Here is a 20,968-nt window from a genome sequence, read left to right on the forward strand (position 1 = left end):
TTGCCAATGAGACTCTCCACAAGAGACTAAATGACACATACATTGATAACTATAGGTCACCGTGCATCTAATGAGCAAAGTCCATACCGCATATATATACGGTCAGCTTCTTCTTCTTTCGTAATTCCCTCCTGTTTAGGAGCACTCGGATGAGCCCGATAAATGTTAACAGTATATGTACATTAAAACACACAATAAATCCTCTGTAAAATATGAAAGAACAGCATCCTCCACCATAAAAAACCAGTGTATTTACAACAAGTCGTGAATTTATATATAAGCATTAATTATAGGGACTTTTAAAGTAATGTAGTATTATTAAAATTGGCAAGAGATATACTAAATAAATTACATGTTCGCAGACTCATAAATTTAAACAGTCAGGTGCTTTTCAATGCAATATAAAACTTAAGCATGACTAATTTGGATGTTGAGTTACATTATTTAATTAGGCTTAACGTTAATTTAAACTGCCAAGATATAGTATAATTATCATGTACTTTTAGTGTAAGAATAAAGTATCTAAGTTTTCTTATAAGATGAAAATTTATATAAACTGAAATCATGACTTTGATGTTATAGAAGTATTATTTTGATTAGTTTAATAATGTTCGTATGGCGTACTACTTTTAAGGTTTTTTTTTAAATGACACTGGCTTGACCTTACACAGAGATATTATACCCCTAACTCCACGCACTAGCTAGGCATTGGTAATGTTCATTCTTTTCATGTGGATTAGGTGGCAGTAGTCCCTTGATTTCATTTCTATTGTTCTTAGTATCAGTTTGTCATTCGGGAGAATATTCCTTTCAACAAAGCTTTGACAGTCTATCAATAATTCCGTGATAGCCAATTTGCTATTGAAATTGATTGACCATACACTACTTCCAATTTTGCTAACAATATATACTATACTGAAAAGGTCCTGAAATGACAATGTAAAACAATTCAAAAGAGAAAACTAACGACTTAATTTTTATACAAAAATGAACGAAAAACAAATGTGAAACACTCAAACAAACGACAACCATGCAGAGTCCATTTCGGTGTTAATGCTCAGTGTTTATGACTTTCAAGTTTGGTCGTTTCAAAATCTAAAGAATCATGGGTAATTTCATTGTTCGTACCCCAAAATTAAAATAACGTGACAACATTGGTTGAATTTCCATTGTTTATGCCATTTTTAATCAATCACGACGTTTTGGTGTACACTTTTGAAAATATTACCCAGGATGCATTAGATTCTGAAACGGCGAAATGGATCAGCATGTAGCATGATGTCTTTTGATGATAAATCGGTAAATGCAAATTATTTTAGTTTTGTTCTGCCACGATGTAAGCTAGTGTCAGTAAGTAATAAAGTTTCGGATAAAGAAATTACTGAAAATTCACATGTTTTTTTCAAAGTACGTCGATCATCAATATTAATGTGTACCAGAAAGAGAGCAAATAAAATAACTTAGTTTTGGTTATCAATTTCCTTTTACTACATTTTTGTCGAGCTTGCGACTTTTGTCGCAAAATCGAGACATAACGATCCAACATCTCGTCGGCGGCGTTTACAAATATGTACTCTGTGGTTAATTTTTTTTTAAATTTTTGATAACTGTCTTAAATCTCTCTGGATTTCTACCAGACTGGACAAAAGCTTTTTCATGATCAAAAGCTAGTATCAAGAAGTAAATTAAAAAAAAATAAAAAATCCTGTTTCAAATATTTTACTTAAATGGACTTAATTTTACTGTCAGATAACATAACATTCACTCTGTGGTTTTAAAATTTATATAACTTTGTTGAACCGTATCCTAAATTTGTAACATACTTAGACAGAATCTTGGTTGATATGATTAAAAGCTGGTATCTACAAGTAAACTTGTTAAACAATTATTTCCTGTCTGTATACTAGTATTATTTATAAATAGACCTGTAATTCAGTGGTTGTCGTTTGTTTATGTGTTACATATATGTTTTTCGTTCATTTTTTTATATAAATATATATATAAGGCCGTTAGTTTTCTCGTTTGAATTGTTTTACATTGTCTTTCCGGGGCCTTTTATAGGTGACTATGCGATATGGGCTTTGCTAATTGTTGAAGGCCGTACGGTAACCTATAGTTGTTAATTATATCTGTGTCATTTTGGTCTCTTGTGGAGAGTTGTCTCTTTGACATTAAGTTTTTTCCCAGTTATCATGACATACAGTCTGCAGTTGTTTTTTAATTCAAGATTTTAAAACTGTGATTTATTAGGTTCATAAACCATCCTGGATTTTTACCAATTTTGACAGAAGCTTCTTACTATCAAAAGAGTGGGGTCGGAGGGGTCCTAGCTGATCCCGAAGTCCCTGGCTTAAAAACATGAAACACGGAGGTCCCGAAATTAAAAAAAAAATCCCGACATCCCGATGTTCAAGAAAAAGCCCAGATCCCGAAATCCCGAGCTTAAAAACACCCGATGTCCACGTCCCGAAAAAAGTCCTTCCTCCCCTCATCAAATGTTAGTATTTATAGGAACATTTTAAATCATTTTTCTACATTTTTGTTGAGCCTGCGACTAGCAGCAAAAGTAATCTAGACCATTCAGAACCTCATATATTGTACAGACGTTTGTTAGAAGATGTGTGGACACCGTGTATCATCAGTACACCGGATATAGGTACTAATCAAGCGGGCATGATCGATTTTTACCTTACAAGGTAACGAAAATCTTTGTTTTGCTGTATCAATATTCAATGTACATTTCTCAACATTTGAAATTCCTGCTCCCAAATAATTTTTGCATCGATTTTTTTTATTCATAAAACAACTTTGATATTTAAATAAGAACAATTAACTTGTTCATGCGCAAATAGTTGTGAAAGTCAACACCCACTTTCAATTTCGAAACAGTTGTTGAGACATTTACATGTTTTATATGACAGAAACCTAATACAGGGCAACAGTAATAGTTACCAATCATAAACCTACCTGTGATTACTCATTCCTTGAAACCTGTTTGGGTAATAAACGAGTATGAAAATAAACTTTTTGTGTACGGTGTACAACAACTTAACTATGCACCGTACATAAGGATATATGTGGTCATCTTAACACCGTACACAACGCTTCTTTAGGGATAAAATATCGAATAATAACATATGTATGAAAGATTTCAATGCCAATTATTGAAACAGCTATACTTATTACACACACACACATTGACCTTCTATCAGAAAGAGAGTTGCCATGAATATAGAATTATATAGGATGAGACGAGAGCCAACTTCTTTTACAAGTATTTGCACATGCTTTTAGTAATCCCTCTTGTTTTGGGAAAATAATGAGACATCTCAAATCAACCTACGAACAAATCATTTCTTAAAACAGCAATTATGTTTAGATTGAAGTACACATTGATATTATGTGAACAAAACGAAGATTTTTCGTGACGGTGTAAGATCAAAATCGCTCACGTCCGCTTGGTTAGTACCTATATCCGCTGTACGATGATACACGGTGGTGGAGTCCGGATAGGTTTTACAGTAGAGAGAACACAAGGCAAAAAGTCCGGAATAAAAGTTGAAAATATGAAGAAAAGAGAAAATTACCTAAAATATAAACAAAATTGAACAATTTGGTGCTGAAATATAAAGAATAGAGAATAATAGAATAAACTAATAAAAGTTAAAGAAACATGGTAAAAATAGATAAATAATAAAGAAAATGATAAAAATAGATAAAGATTACTGACATGAAAACCCTCTCATTCAGACCCTCATAAACTCAAACTGTACTTTTATTTCCTATAGTGGCTTATGACCTAATGTTCTAAATGACCCTTTCTTATCAACTTGGAATACATAATAGACGTACATAATGTGGTAGGTCTTAACTTACATTAATAATAATAATAAGTTTTTTTATGCCCCACCTACGATAGTAGAGGGGCATTATGTTTTCTGGTCTGTGCGTCCGTTCGTTCGTCCGTCTGTGCGTCCTTTCGCTTCAGGTTAAAGTTTTTGGTCAAGGTAGTTTTTGATGAAGTTGAAGTCCAATCAACTCCAAACTTAGTACACATGTTCCCCATGATATGATCTTTCTAATTTTAATGCCAAATTATAGTTTTGACCCCAATTTCATGGTCCACTGAACATAGAAAATGATAGTGCGAAATTCAGGTTAAAGTTTTTGGTCAAGATAGTTTTTGATGAAGTTAAAGTTACATCAACCTGAAACTTAGTACACATGTTCCCTATGATATGATATTTCTAATTTTTATTCCAAATTAAAGTTTTTACCCAATTTCACGGTCCACTGAACATAGAAAATGATAGTGCGAGTGGGGCATCCGTGTACTATGGACACATTCTTGTTTTTTACTGATTTACTTATATATAAAATTGAGAATGGAAATGGGGAATGTGTCAAAGAGACAACAACCCGACCATAGAAAAAACAACAGCAGAAGGTCACTAACAGGTCTTCAATGTAGCTAGACATTCCCGCACCCGGAGGCGTCCTTTAGCTGGCCCCTAAACAAATATATACTAGTTCAGTGATAATGAACGCCATACTAATTTCCGAATTGTACACAAGAAACTAAAATCAAAAAAATACAAGACTAACAAAGGCCAGAGGCTCCTGACTTGGGACAGGCGCAAAAATTTATTTTCCTCAAAAAATATTTTTTACTTCTCAGTATACTAAGCGTGTTTCATATTGCGTATGTATTATTTTAAGAGAAATTATTTGCAATGCATTCCGAGGAATTGGATACATGCATGAATACTAAAATTCGTACGGTTATCATTGATTCGACAGAGGGTAAACAGTACATTTTAAATTTTATTCCTTGTTCAGAGTATATTTATTTTATTCATTGCGAGACCTACGAGGTTTCTACAGTCACTACTTATTTTTTTCAATAGCACCTATCAGAGACGTATATTATATGTCTCTGCACAAATAAAACGGGTGAATTTGATACTCGTCAATGAGACAGCAACCCATACAGGGGCGGGTCTAGCCATTTTTAAAAAAGGGGGTTCCTAAAACAGGACAAAAAGAGGTGGATTCTAAGAGTGTCAGTGTGTGTGTGTGTGGGGGGGGATTCCAACCAACGGAACCCTGCCCCTGGGCCCGCCAATGCCATAACACAAAAATCAAACCGGCACTCGGCGGTCAAATTTATTAACTTATGAACATCTGCTCACGACTTGCCTTGTGAGAAACAAAGGCGGATTCAGAAATTTTCACAAGGGAGCACACTGACTGCCTAAAGGGCATGCCTCAGTGATTGCCTATATGATCAACCAATTTTTTCCTATAAAAAAGGAAGGCGGGCACTCTGTACGCCTTAAATGAAAGCTTTGACACAATCTGTATGTCAATAAAATTGAGAATGGAAATGGGGAATGTGTCAAAGAGACAACAACCCGACCATAGAACAGACAACAGCAGAAGGTCACCAATAGGTCTTCAATGCAGCGAGAAATTCCCGCATCCGGAGTCCTTCAGCTGGCCCCTATTATATACTAGTTCAGGATATTGGACGTCATACTAAACTCCAAATTATACACAAGAAACTAGAATTAAAAATAATACAAGACTAACAAAGGCCAGAGGCTCCTGGCTTGTGACAGGCGCAAAAATGCGGCGGGATTGATAGATATAGGAAGATGTGGTATGAGTGTACCAATGAGACAACTCTCCATCCAAATAATAATTTATAAAAGTAAACCATTATAGGTCAATGTACGGCCTTCAACACGGAGCCTTGGCTCACACCAAACAACAATCTATAAAGGGGCCTAAAATTACTAGTGTAAAACCATTCAAACGGGAAAATCAACGGTTTAAACATGTTTTTGAGAACTCAACCCTCTAATCAATGTAGAAAAGTAAACGCATAACAATACGCACATTAAAATTCAGTTGCAGAGGAGTCCGAGTCCGATGTCAGAAGATGTTACAAAAGAAAATAAACAAAATGACAATAATACATAAATAACAACAGACTACAAAGTTTAAATCAAGGAACTTTTTTTTACAAAAACTTAATGGTAATCATTACTCATTTCTTTCCAATTTTTTTTTTCAAATCATACTTGATTTTTTGCAGGAAGAATAGTGAAGTCTCACGGATTTTGTTCATGAACATTGTTTTCTTTTCGTATGCATATTCGGGTGAGATATTCCGTTGAAATCAGTATAACTATTATTACCTTAATTATGGTACAATATATATATAGGAAGATGTGGTACGAATGCCAATGAGACAACTCTCCTCCATCCAGGTCACAATTTATAAAAGTAAACCATTATAGGTCAATGTACGGCCTTCAACATGGATCCTTGGCTCACATCGAACAGCAAGATATAAAGGGACCCAGAAATTACTGGTGTAAAACCATTCAAACGGGAAAACCAACGGTCTAATCTATATAAAAACGAGAAACGAGAAACACGTATTAACTACATAAACAGACGACAACCACTGTTTATCAGATTCCAGACTTAGGACAGGTGCAAATATTTGCAGCGGGATTAAACCGGTTTTAATGGTACCAAACCTTCTCCCTTTTCTGAAACAATAGTATAACATCACAACATAGAAAGACACACTATAAAATATTAATTGGAAGGCTTAACTCAATCAAAAAATGCAAATTAAAACACAATGAACGAATACAATTTGATCTGTGATACCTGATAAGAACATTTTGAACTTTATGTCATTCACAGTTAAAACACAGGCGGTCAAAAAGTAATTAGGTCGTTATAGAAACTGTTTACCAAAGTTTACATGAAGTGGATGTAAGCAATTATAGGCAACCGTACGGCCTTCCCCAATGAGAAAAACCCATACCATACGATTGACTATAAATAGATATAACATATCTATAATAACCACTTTATAACATGTACACTTTACCACAAATGATTTCATTATAGATTTACCTTATGTTTTTGTTAACCCTTGTCACCCAAACCACTTGTTATTTGCAAGTGGCAAGAGATGGGATATGTAGTTTAAACACATGTGAATAGGCAGAAGACACGGTATACGTATTTCCTTCAAAGCACTCATTTGCAGTCTTCTCAAACTTGGCAGTTAGCTAGGTAGAACTAATATATCTGTGTCCAGTTTTCCAGAAAGAAGAAAATTTATGCATTATAAAGTAGTTATGACTGATTCCTTTTTCAAGTACAAGAAATATAAAAGCAGAAAAAAAACTCAAATATATGAAGAGTCCTTGCAATTTATAAGCAATGATAGGCTTTCGTGCATCCTCCAACAATGAGAAAAAAACATACCAAATGGTCGGTTATAAAGGTCCCGACATATCTATAATAAAATGTACCTTTAACCGTTAATGATTTAATTTTTCATTTAAATTTATGTTAATTTTAATTGACCCTTGTAACAAAAAAACACCACCCATCCCTACAACTGGTACCCTCACCAATCAAATCCCTGTATACAACCGATACCTTCTTCTTGTATGTAACTATTAAGGTGAACTTAATGTAATAATTTGTAAAACTAGCCTCACTTTGTTTTTTCAAGACAGATATTGTTTTAATTGCCAGGACAACTCTAATTTAGCTTCTTGTACCAGAGTGATAACTTGTGGTACACACGAGGTAGGTTCACGCAATTAAGAAGGTCTGGTTAGGGTTTTTGAAAAATATTCAATACTGGGGAAAAGTTCAGAATAAAGGCATTTTTTTTTAAAAAATAGGTGAAAAGATAACGAATACAAAATTGTGGAAAACTTAATTATAAAGAAAAGAAAAAATGGGCAAAACATATAAAGAATAGCGAAAAAGAGGCTTTAAAGTGACTGTTTTTTTTTTTTTTTTTTTTTTTTATTTTTTTTTTACACTTGAAATACATTTATTGAAAATCACCTGAGTATAATTTACCTTGTATAACCCAGGGAAGTATACACAAGGGGCCCTGTGTTTACAATGATCCAACGTCCAGGGATAAACGGTGGACTCTATTATATAAACAATCTATTTTATATTTTTTCCATACATAAGTTATACATTCATATTAATTACACCTGTTATTTTTTTGCTTACATCTTGAAATCTTACATCTTGCTTATTTTTGCCTTTCAATATATACTAATGAGTGGCTTAAAATTTCCATTTAAATGTTTATTGTATCTGTCATATTTTCTTCAAAACCAAATAAGTGCATTTTACCTATATGTTCCATTTTAGCCATAGTGTCTATGTTTCTTAACGTAAAAGGAAATGAAATACAACATTTATACTAGATTCATTTGAGGAAAAAACAGAAAAACTCGTGTAAAATTGTCCTTAAAGGACAATAAATCCTTTTAAGGGATCAAGTGACAATTTTGGTCATATTAACGTGTGTGTAGATCTTACTTTGCTGAACATTATTGCTGTTTATAGTTTATATCTATCTATAATGATAATCAAGATGATAACAAAACATTGCGAAATTTCCTTAAAACTACCAATTTAATGGCAGCAACCCAACAATGGATTGTTCGATTCGTCTGAAAATTTCAAGGCTGATAGATTTTGACTAATTGAACAATTTTACTCCAGATTTGCCCTAAAAGATATAGTTTTTGAGATTTAAGACAAAACCTGTATTTGACTCCTATGTTCTATTTTTAGCCATGGCGACCATGTTTGTAATTGGAACAAAACTTCAGATACATTTATAAACTGAATACCCTAAGGGACATTAAGTTAAGTTTGTAGGTTTTTGGCCCAGTAGTTTCAGAGGAGAAGATTTTTGAAATCGTTTACACAAAATTCCCTTAAAAGTACCAATTTATAGTGACATCAACCCAACAATGGGTTTTTCCTTTCAAATGAAAATGTCAGGGTTGATAGATCTTGATCAATTAAACAAACTTACTCAATGTCAGATTTGCTCTAAAAGCTTTAGTGTTTTTTAGATATAAGCGAAAAACTTCATTTAACCATATGTTCTATTATTAGCCATGGCAACTATGTTTGTCAATGGATCAAAACTGCGGATTCAATTTATGATTAAGCTAAATACCCTAAGGAACATTTACTAAAAGTTTGAAGGTATTTGACCCAGAAGTTTCAGAGGAGAACATATTTGGAATCGTTTACTGATACTACAGACAACCGTTATTTAAATGGTACTAATTGTGCACCCCTACTAGTCGATTTGTTTTTGTACTCGTATGAAGCAGAATTCATTCAAACCCTTCTTAAAGACAAACAGAAAAAGCACCTTGCGACATTCTCTAATTTCACTTTCCGATATATCGATGATGTTCTATTACTGAATAACCCATATTTCAGCCAATACTTGCATCTCATATATCCCATTGATCTTGAAATTAAGGATACTACTGATACTAGAAGGACTGCTTCATACCTTGATCTTTTCCTCAATATTGACACAGATGGACGACTTCACACGAAGATCTGTGATAAACGGGATGATTTCAACTTCCCAATTATCAACTTCCCATTTCTCAGCAGTAACACATCCTCTGCCCCTTCGTATGGTGTTTACATATCTCAGTTGATACGTTATGCTCCTGCATGTTCACACTATACGGACTTCATATACAGGAGTGTGCTTCTAACGCAGAAACTGCTCCAACAAAGTTATGAGGACAGATTAAAAATGACAAACCGTAAATTTTACGGACACCACCACGAATTGGTTGATCCATACAAGGTGTCTTTGTCCAAACTAAATTAGGACATTTTTACAATGTGTTAGACTGTGGTGTGTCATTACGTCGTCTGATCTTTTTATTCGAATGTGACATTATTCCCGATTGTGACTGTTTTGCTGAGTGTGATTTCGCATTGTTATAAAACGTGTCATGCTACTTTTCTATCCCAAATTCATGTATTTTATAGTTTTTATGTTATAAAATTGAGAATGGAAATGGGGAATGTGTCAAAGAGACAACAACCCGACCATAGAAAAAACAACAGCAGAAGGTCACTAACAGGTCTTCAATGTAGCGAGACATTCCCGCACCCGGAGGCGTCCTTCAGCTGGCCCCTAAACAAATATATACTACTTCAGTGATAATGAACGTATATTTGTTATTCTCATCGATTTTTGTCAAATGTCTTATCGGTTGGAGTTGTAAATCTGATTTTTTCTGTTGTATTCGTGAGTTATGGTAAATATAGTTAATCACCTAGTTCATTTGTTAGATTTAAGTTTGGGTCAAATAAATTTATACGATATGTTTGGTTTACGATTTAATTTAGAAGAAACACCAACATATCTAGATAATACAATTAATTATCTAATAACTACCACAATTTATATTAATTAGTATTGTAATTTTCATCGTTGTCGATCTCTTCGGCTAACTCGGCTGTGACTTTTATGTGCTGGTTTATGTTGTTTTATTTATTCTTTTTTTTTCTGTAGTAAGTTAGTCACCACTTCGGTGATATCATTTATATCTAATATATAGTATTTTTTTTTTATAAATTTACTGTTTCCAAAAGTATGAATTATTCTAAATAATGAGGATGTTCTTATCCAAGGCAAAAAACCTTAGCCGTATAAGGCACAATTTTTTGAAACTTTTGATCAATAATGCTCTTCAACTTTGTACTTGTTTTGGTTTCGAACTTTTAAGATCTGAGCGTCACTGGTTAGACTTGTGTAGACGAAACGCACGTCTGGCGTATTAGGTTATAAACCTGGTACCTTTTGATAGCTATTATTTATGTGTTTCTCTGTCCTATATGTTCTTCCATTTATTTGTATCGTAATACTGTCATATAATGTTGTCATTTTAATGTTATATATAACATTGCTATAAAAGGTTGAGGTTTGGCTAGCCCCAAAAAACAGGTTTAACCCATCTTTTTTTTTCTGAAAATCTTCTGTACCAAGCCATTGTTATATTATAGATAAACTCGTCATAGATACCAGGAATAGTTCATTTCTGTGTGCGTAACATTCTAGCGTTGTTTTTCTGTTGTGTCGTGGGCCTCCTCTTTTATTTTATGTGTTTCCCTCGGTTATGGTTTGTAACCCGGATTTGTTTTTTCCTCAATCGATTTATGAATTTCGAACAACGGTATACCATTGTTGCCTTTATTTACGACGACAGACAACTACAGACGACGGACGACGACGGACCAAGTGATGGCATAAGCTCACATGGCCCCTTCGGGTCCCGGTGAACTAAAAATGGGCAAAACATATAGAGAATAGAGAAAAAACAACATGAAAATTAAAAACGATATTGAAGGACCCCATCCAGACCCCTATATTTAATATAACACATAAAATAACTGATATCTATTGGTGTATAACCTACCACTTTTATTAAATAGAGGCGACAGTAACCAAAGGGATATTCAAACTCACAAGTCGATGAAACTGACAGCACCATAGGAAGAAACCCAGCAAAATAAAAACAGCAATGTATAAAATAAAACATAGAAAACTTAAGACTGAGCAACAAGGTCAAATCACGAGTCCTGTCAAGTTTAATGTTGGATGTAACACGACTTCTGATTAACAGAAAGTGTTAATATATCAGCTCATAGACATAATTTTCAAAGTGTCATATGACTATGACGTCATGAACGTTTTTTTCATAAATTACTTCTTTTAAAAATATGGAAATCTAGAATTGAATTATATTCACCGTAGGTATGCCGTCACTACCAAGATGCTATTTTAGAATGAAGCAACATTTTGTATTTGAATAAACGTAAACCAAAACATTTTGACTGGTTAAAATCATTCTCAAACTAAGAAAATTCAACCAATGACATGTATTATCTTTGATAAATATTGCATAGAGAGATTATCGGATAATTAGGCTGATTTGTCTTTTTTTAGGAGTGCTATATAGAGAAAATTATAGCTGATGACGGAGTTCCATATTTTAACCAAGGATGTAGAGACAGACAGGTATCGTATCTTAAGGATTTTACTTCTATTGGTTTTGATTTTTTGCAAGATATTCTGAATTCTCTGGTTTTATCTATGTAGTGACGTAAAAAAAACACTACATCTCTTTTTATAATTTTATTTTTAAGTTTAAGAAACCTTATTTGAAATCTTATAAAATCCTTATGAAAAAAGGTACCAATTTTAAATGTATGAAAAGAGTGAATTTTTTCCCGCCAAATTTTCAATGGCTTATATATCTCGAAAACAAGCAAATGAATCCTTCATTTTCTCTCTCGCTTCTTTATCTCCCTTATTTACATACTATCAATAAAAAACAGGGTTTTTTTTATAGAGTAGCGAACAACCTTAACAATATGTTCTATCAACAAGATGGATAGACTCGATCAGTAGTAAAAAAAAAAAATATCATATATGACAATCGAGTGGCAACTGTAATTAACTGATGTGAAAATTGCGAAAATAAGTCTAAATAGTAAAAGTAAAACCACCCTTGTTTCCACTATTAGACTTGGTTAAATTGGCACTTTCAATAAATTATGCAGAACTAACTTTGTTTCAAACTGGACACAATATATTGGTATATACAAGTTTCAAAAAATGAAGAGAAGATTTTTAAAGATTTTTTTTGTCCTGAGGTTATACTTTTTAAGTTTATTACTCGATAAGTCAATTTTTATCGTTGGTTTGAAGCAAGAAATGCGTTCTCTGTCCGCACATATGGTTTCATTTCCATGGGAGGTCTTGCAGTTAAAAAACGGAAATCCCTTTCTTAAATATCAAAATCAATAACTCAAACACATCGGTAAAAATGTTTAACAGAGGGATACAACAGTCAACATTTTGGTATGATCACTATGTAAACAAACAACTATCTAAACACAGAAAAACAAAATGGCATACACTTTATAGACAAAGTACATAATTAGCAAAACTTCAGAAACACAATTATTGATAAATGATCATAGCACAATCACACAATAATGGGATGTGTTATTTAGGAGATAACTGTATCGTATTTAAGGCTCAAACGGCATCAATTTGTGATTTGATGGTCACAAAGTACGTTTTTAGTGATGCGTAAAAATTGATGACATTATCCAATCAAAATGAACGTTACAACCGATGTTGCATTAGAATATTCAATTATGTCGTAAATTCTAATTGATATAGGTATGTCACACAACACCGCTGGGTAGAAGAAGTGATACTGTATCGTGTAATCAATGTTGTGATTCAGACTTTTGTAATTATAGAGGTTGTAATGAACAGGGTAAGTAAAATTTCAAAGGTTGTAATCAACATGGTAAGTAAAATTACAAAGGTTGTAATAAACAGGGTATGTAAAAACTGACTAAAATGTAAGTGTAATACTGTTAACCGTATTGTGTAATCAATGTTGCAACTAAGACTTTTGTTATTCTAAAGGTTGTACAGAACAGAGTAAGTTCAAGCTGACTAAAATTTCACGTTTACTCATATTAACTGATCGATCTTACATTTTGATTTGAATAAGGACAATCTATCTGAAGATGTCCATGATACGAATGAGTGTCGTAATAATTATAATTGATTTCTAATCACCTATCAGTGTCATCAAAAGAATTTACGATAGAATCACTGGACACTTCATTGGTGAGTTTACCCCAAAACACCTTTTAGATGGTCTAGTATATGATAATCAAACCAGTTAAACCCCGCCCAGTCAACAAGTGAAATAAATCAAGTAATAATACTGTGTACCGTACTATATGATCAAGTTTACGATTCCGACTTTTGCAATTTCAAAAGTTTGTTATGAACAGGGTAAGCAAAAACTGATTAAGAATTGAAGAGTAATACTGTCCTTTATCATGAGATACATGTTTCCGATCTCGACTTGAGAATAAACAAGGGATAGGAACGCACATCACTGGATCGATTCCACTGCTGTTATCACCGCAGCCCAGTTGTCAGCACTTCGATGTTGACATGAGTATCAATAGTATGGTAATTTTTATAACGTATGAATTTTTCGATTAACTCAGAATTTTCTTACCCCAGAAATAGATAAGATTAGCAATATTTGGCAAAACGCGTTGGAATTTTGGGTCCTGAATGCTGTTTAACTTTATACATTTTTTTACTTGTTTGGCTTTCTATTTGACTATTTTGAAGTGTCAGTGACGAGTCTTATGTAGAAGAAACGCGCGTTTGCGTATTAAATTATAAGCCTTGTGCCTTTGATGAATACTAGTATTAGTTATTTATTATCTTATGTTTGTAATTATATTGTACGCCTGCAGCACTTCGGTGTTGACATGAGTGTCAATTATATGGTCATTTGAATAAATTTCCTGTTTAAAACTAAGGATTTTCTTATCCCAAGCATAGATTACCTTAGCTGTATATTTGACACAATATTTAGTAGTCTGGCGTATTCTATTATAACGCTGGTACCTTTGATAAATATAAGTTATTTAATATCTTATGTTTGTAATTCTATTGTCCTCTTGTTCACCTGTATGTGTCTAAGGTTATGTGTAAAACCTTGAATTTTGAATCTTGATAAAACTTTTTTTATTGCAGGAATAAACGCTGACCACTATAATCATCTATGTTTAAGTTGTGGGGACAGCAAGTTTACCGCTGATAATTTGTGCCATAAAGTTGGCTTATGTGCAGTAGGACAGGTAAATCCTACCGCTGGCATGTGTCAGTCCATGTTAGATAATTCCCTCAAACAGTAAAAATAAAAAAGGAAATATGTTTTAAATTTTATGCGTCCGATGCGCTTTTCTAGTTTGCCTTCATGAGGAACACTCAAAGTTGAATATTAGAAAGCCCATGATGTGTAAGAACCGCGACAGTTGAGTTATAACAATAAATAAGCTGAAATATAGCCGAATCAATCTAAGGTGAACGTTGTCTGAGAGATTTCAAACATTACTTTCTCTACAATTTCAAAATTGATAAACGGACAGTTTTAGAAAGGTTTGTTATAAATCATGACATTGCTGACTATTGAGCTGATAATACCCTCGGGGATTTATAATCCAATGGTAAAGGAAACGACCGATTTATAGTAATGTTTTTGTCATTATGGACAGAGGTGTTAACTACATGTTGAAAAGGTTTACTTTCGGGTCAAATGGGACAATAAATGACACCAAAGATCAATTTAGGAGTTGATGAAATGTTCAGGATATCATCATTATTCTGCAATTTGTAAGCATAGTCAAAATATGAATGTATGTGCCAAAAGTAAAAAGTAAAAGATTAAATGTCATATTTCGGCTACGGTAAGAACTCACACTGATCGGTACAAGTATGTCAGTGATACAAACGTATTAACAGCATTTTTTTTAAACTGCAAAATGTAAAAATAAGGCTGTGCTGACCTATGACTATTCCAAGTATAATGACGAACAAAGTTTTTATCTAGTTTATAATTTAGCTTTAAAAATGAATAACGTGTTTGTTCATTTTTTTGTGGTTTGTTTTGTATTTGCGACTTTTTGTATTTCTTTTGTTCTTATAACGTGACTCTGTACTTTAAAAGATCCCGTCAGTATGATATTGTTCTATTATATGTCATTATGATATTTCTATTATGAATTACAATATACGTTGAACCACAAACGTCAAAATCATTCAATCGCGTAGTGGAATTAACTATTTTTGGATTCTTATAAATTCTAGATATAACTTTTCGACTAGTTTAAATCTCGGTCTATTTCTTAAATTTATTCTTACATACTTTTGATTTTTTAACGCTGTATGCTAACATTCCCATGAAAATTTTAAAATTGTTTGTACGCACATTGAACGACAAATTTATGTGACGTATAAAATTATCTGACGTCAGACACTCAATAAATGTGTTCGTAGATAGTAGATGTTTTTGTGTTCTGTTAAATTGTTCCTTTTAAAATTGTTAAACGATGATGACTGATGTACCCATATTTTGACTATTATATTTATTGTGTCTGTTTATTTAACACATCAATGTAAAAATATCGGAAATTGATGAGACTGTCATTAAAGTGAGAGGGTTAGCGCTATAGAACCAGGTTTAATCCACCATTTTCTACATTTGAAAATGCCTGTACCAAGTCAGGAATATGACAGTTTTTGTCCATTTGTTTTTGATGCGTTTTGTTATTTGATTTTGCCATGTGATTATATGGACTTTCCCAATTGACCTCCCTCTAAGTTCAGTATTTTTGTGATTTTATTTTTTTGTTATAACCATGTAAACAAAATAGTTCTTTTGAATTAAAAATAAGTTTCTTAATTAGTAATGTAGGGAAAAAATGACAATTGAAGGTTATTTTATGCGGATTTTTTACTTTGCGTGTATTTTTTTTTTGAAAAACATCAATTCATCCTGAAGTATTTTTACTTGTAAACATTACGTGAATGAATATTAATAGCAATATGATGTTATCATTTTCACAGAAATGCAGTGTAGTAGAAAAAAGAGATTTTAACGGAAAACAAGTGTTCCAATTTGGATGTAAATCTGAATCAGTGAGTAGTTTTTTTTTGAATTTACAATATTAGAAATCTGTAGGTGTAACTTTGCGATTTTTTCATTGATGGTTGGTTGTAAGGTTCAATGGAAAATATTTTATGCATGTTCAGAACGAGAACAAGTTAACAATAAATACAATTTGTAGGTCTTTTAAAAGAGGCCATCCCGGATGACGGTCGGGGAAATTTGGACTGCCACTGGAAAATGAGGATGTGAATAGGGATTTTTTTTTTGCCTTGCACCAGGCCACATATGCACCGTCAAAGAGTTGTTGCAATGGTTTTAAAGATTACCTTAGCCGTATTTGGCACAACTTTTTTGGAATTTTGGATCCTCAATGCTCTTCAACTTTGTACTTATTTGGCTTTATAAATATTTTGATATGAGCGTCTCTGATGAGTCTTATGAATACGAAACGCGCGTCTGGCGTACTAAATTATAATCCTGGTACCTTTGATAACTATTTTAACGTGCAATGAGCGTGGCACTCGTTTTACACGAGGCATCGAATTTAACGTCTGACCGTACGTGGCTGCAAACTTAGCCAAACAGACGCCCCCACTTTGGCAAGCGTTTTACTGCGGTTTGAAGTGACCATATTTATATCCCCTAGTCACCCTTATGGGGGGGGGGGGGGACTACACGATTTAACTGCATGATATAATTTGTATTAAAAAGTGACAAACAGGTATTACCGACACCAAGATTGGTGTGTTTAAAAGGGTGTATTTCTATATTTTTTTTTCATAAAGTTTGGAGAAAACTGTACAGACACATTTTAAGTCTTACTTTTGAAATGTTATTTTGTTGATGACAGCAACGTTACCTTTATAACATTTAAATCAGTTGAAATACACTGAAAAAGACAGATGACATTTCTTTTCCATTGAATGTTGCCTGCAGGTATGGAATGAAATACAGTAAATCTACTGAAGAGGATTTAGTTTTTTACGACGGTAACTAGAGAAATCCCGTAAACAAATAGCTGCAGTGGATAAGGCTCAATGAGAATTCGAAATGAAGTATCCGCAAAAATAAGTTGTTTTAAGATTGATCATCAAAAGATTTCAATTAACTATTGTTTAATTTCATTATTATATAATTATGTCATTTGAAATTCCCGCTCGTTTTTTGTTTGTATGTTTTTAGGAATGCGCATCTATACAGAACCCTAATATTTGTAACAAGTGCTGTACTGGTCCCTTCTGTAACTATAAATGTTCATCAGGAAGTTCTAGTATTGGCTCACTACAAACACCGAGTACAACACAGGGATGGAATGTGGTACCAGTCATGCCGAAAACGACTCCTACATACTTACAACCGGCGTATAGTACGTAATTTAGGTTTCTCTAATTCTTAACTAATTTATCCTTTTGCTGATTTTGTGATTATTTTTATTTAATAGACTTATGGTTCGTTTTATATCATTAGTCAATATTCAATGGCGACAGCAAATTTTCTTGTTTTTATCTGAAATTCCTATTGTGACGTTATGAAAAAGGTGACCATGACAGATAACGCCACATAGAAAGACCACATCATTTGATAGATCATTCTAAAAGAAGGACAATAATTGTCTGTATATCATCAAAAAATCATTAGAGAAACAGGTTTCACCACCAATTATCGTGCACTACGGTATTATTCCACTGTCGATCGTTAAATTTTAAATATTTTCAAAACGCTCGGCAACACTTGCGTTTTGAATTTGAAAGTTTCAATGTCTTAAGACAGTTTACTAAACAACAAGGGACATGTTTATTAGTCTTATAATGCATTTGTTCCCAGTTTCTTCACGAAACAAACTATAAACAAGTGTGTTCCTGAAATGGCACCAAGGTTTGCAATAAAATATTTGGAGTACATACCATTTATTATTGATTATAATTTTCAGGTAAAAATATTACATCCTGTTTCTCATGTAAGGATATATCCTCTCCAGCTGACTGCACAGAATTTACACACTGTGGTGAACACGAGGTAAGTACAGTAAACCCGGGCTAAACCGAACCTCTTCGGGACTTAAGATTTTGTTCGGTTTTGGCCGATGTTGGATTTTATCAGGCTCACAATCCATACAATTTGATATGACGGTGTTTAAGTACATGTTTGGTTTATACAGGTTTTCGGTTTAAGCAGGATTTGGTTTAGTCAGGTTTTACTGTATAATAAACACAACAGTGGTATATCGATGTTCAAAGGTCATAAATCGATTGAAAGAAAACAAACCCGGGTTACAAATTAAAGCCGAGGGAAACACATCATCTATAAGAGGAAAAACTCAGGAACAACAGGAACACTGTAGTGCAACTAAATTAAACGGAAACAAACATAGAATAAACTCGTTATAGAATAAAGGCAACAGTAGTATACCGATGTTCAAATAAAGGCAACAGTAGTATACCGCTGTTCAAAACTCGTCAATCTATGGACAAAAAAAAAACAAAATTGGGGTAACAAACTAAAACTGAGGGAAACGCATTAAATATAAGAGGAGAACAACGACACAACATTAAAATGTAACATACACAGAAACGGACTAAGCATTAGACAAAATCCGATGAGAATAACAAATATAACATCAAAACTCAAAACTCATAAATCATGATCATAGAAACCAGTATTAGAATTTTGTATTAACGCCAGACACTCGTTTCGTCTACGAACTGTTTCATAACAGTTGTCATATTCGTAACTACAGGAAAGTTTAAGAAAGATGGGGGTTGAACCAGGTTTAATGGCTAGCTAAAACTCCTGCTTTATGACACAGTTAAAAAATGTGAATTCGGTAGAAATACACTAGGTTGCCAGTATACCATGAATAGAACAAGAAATCAAAAATTATACAGAAACATATACTAAGAAAAGTATTCATTTTTGATAACAGGAAAAAGATAAGTTACATGAATTGTTAATTGGTACAAATATTTAATAAGAATAGACAAATATCGTAGGTCAACCGAAATTGAAAAGAAAAATCATTGTAAACATCTTCTTGGGATCAGAGAATTAATGTGTTCCGATTGGTGAATAATTGGACATGCCTTAATGTAAGATAAGTGATAAGAGACATCCAAAAGCTTTTTATTTACCTTTATAAATAATATGTAAGAGAAATGGAATGATAAACGCCGTTGTAGATATTTGGTAGGATTGATTAAAAATACAGAATCTTTTCATATGACCATGCTTCGTTTACAATTCCTTTGAGAGAAACCTGCATACAAAATTTACATATCATTTGGATTGTATTTAAGGATGTATTTAAGGTGAAATTAAATAACCAAAGAATTTAAATTTATACTATAAGCTGGAATGGCATATGCAATGGACCTGTCAATATTTATTGGGAAGTTGGTACCGGTGCAAAACGCAGTAGAACACATATCTTTTTTATTTAATTTTGATAGAACTTCTACTTTTTTAGTTTTCAGCACAGATAGGACAGCAATATTTTTATAGCATATGTATGAATGTAGAAAACAGGCTATACAAATTTAATTACAACAATTTAAACAAGATTATTCGAGGAACTAACAAGAAACAACAATGGAAATACAATTTCAAGTCTAGACATTAAGAAAAAAATATACATGTATAAAAAATGAATAATAAAAAAAAAACACTATAAAATTAATAAAAACAAAACAAACAACAATAAACAAATGCAAAGAGAACATTGCTGAAGCTTTTAATAAGTGATATGATATACTGCCATCAGTGTGGTACAAATTAACAAAATGCAAATCATTAAATAAAGGTACAAAACGTAGAATTAAACAAAATATACATCTTTAAAAATAAAGAAAATTATTTAACAAAAAATATTTCGACTAGAAATTAAGAAAAACAAAACAGTCAAAAGACAGAAAAAAAAGATTATACAAATTGTTCATTAACTATTGTAGAGTATATCATATAGGGCAGAGACTTTTTCAGTATATTCAGAGGGTAGGACATAGGTCTTGTTAAGGAAGAAATATGAATTGCACCGGTCCCAACCCCCTAAAAAATTTGACCGGTCTCTAAAGGATCAAAATAAGCTAAAAATATTGATAGTTCATGGAGCTCCTTTACAGGATATTTGGTTTTTAAAATATGGTGGGAAAAGGCTGACTCGGACTTGTATCTTGTACAATGTATTTGCATTGGTGTTATTTGGGTTTCAAATCAAAAGAAAAAAAAATAAAGAATCCACTTAATTTTGGACCTTTTATGAGCTATTATATTTTTCCTTATATCGACGGGAAATACACCAAGGAGTCCGAACATCGGACACAAGTTCCAAAACCTCACCAAAGTACATCTTTAAAGCAATCAGATACATATTTATTTTAACTGTCATGAAAAACCTAGCTTATAAATACAGAGTTCGAACCCCGCATAGGGCAGGTGCATTTGACTCTAATCTTAAAGTCATAAGAAACGTGTGACCGGTGAAAAATAATGTTCTTCCAATTCTTGAACCAATGCATACAAACATCATTAACTTAGTCTTCTGCGCACGTATTTATCATTTTTTTTCGTGTAAA

General features: G+C 32.9%; 1 protein-coding gene across 1 annotated transcript in view; it reads left to right on the forward strand.

The window, feature by feature from the left end:
- Positions 1–3,814: 3,814 nt before the first annotated feature.
- Positions 3,815–20,968, forward strand: part of LOC143051609 (uncharacterized) — a 31,820-nt gene continuing 14,666 nt past the window's right edge. The window contains exons 1-9 of the mRNA XM_076224505.1: positions 3,815–3,860; positions 6,101–6,165; positions 7,550–7,626; positions 11,846–11,917; positions 13,091–13,190; positions 14,486–14,589; positions 16,358–16,429; positions 17,583–17,766; positions 18,331–18,416. Of these exons, the coding sequence (XP_076080620.1) occupies positions 3,856–3,860; positions 6,101–6,165; positions 7,550–7,626; positions 11,846–11,917; positions 13,091–13,190; positions 14,486–14,589; positions 16,358–16,429; positions 17,583–17,766; positions 18,331–18,416 (765 nt within the window). The 5' untranslated portion in view covers positions 3,815–3,855. The remainder of the gene's footprint in view (positions 3,861–6,100; positions 6,166–7,549; positions 7,627–11,845; positions 11,918–13,090; positions 13,191–14,485; positions 14,590–16,357; positions 16,430–17,582; positions 17,767–18,330; positions 18,417–20,968) is intronic.

The sequence above is a fragment of the Mytilus galloprovincialis genome, chromosome 11 (assembly GCF_965363235.1).
Source record: "Mytilus galloprovincialis chromosome 11, xbMytGall1.hap1.1, whole genome shotgun sequence".
Lineage (NCBI taxonomy): Eukaryota > Metazoa > Mollusca > Bivalvia > Mytilida > Mytilidae > Mytilus > Mytilus galloprovincialis.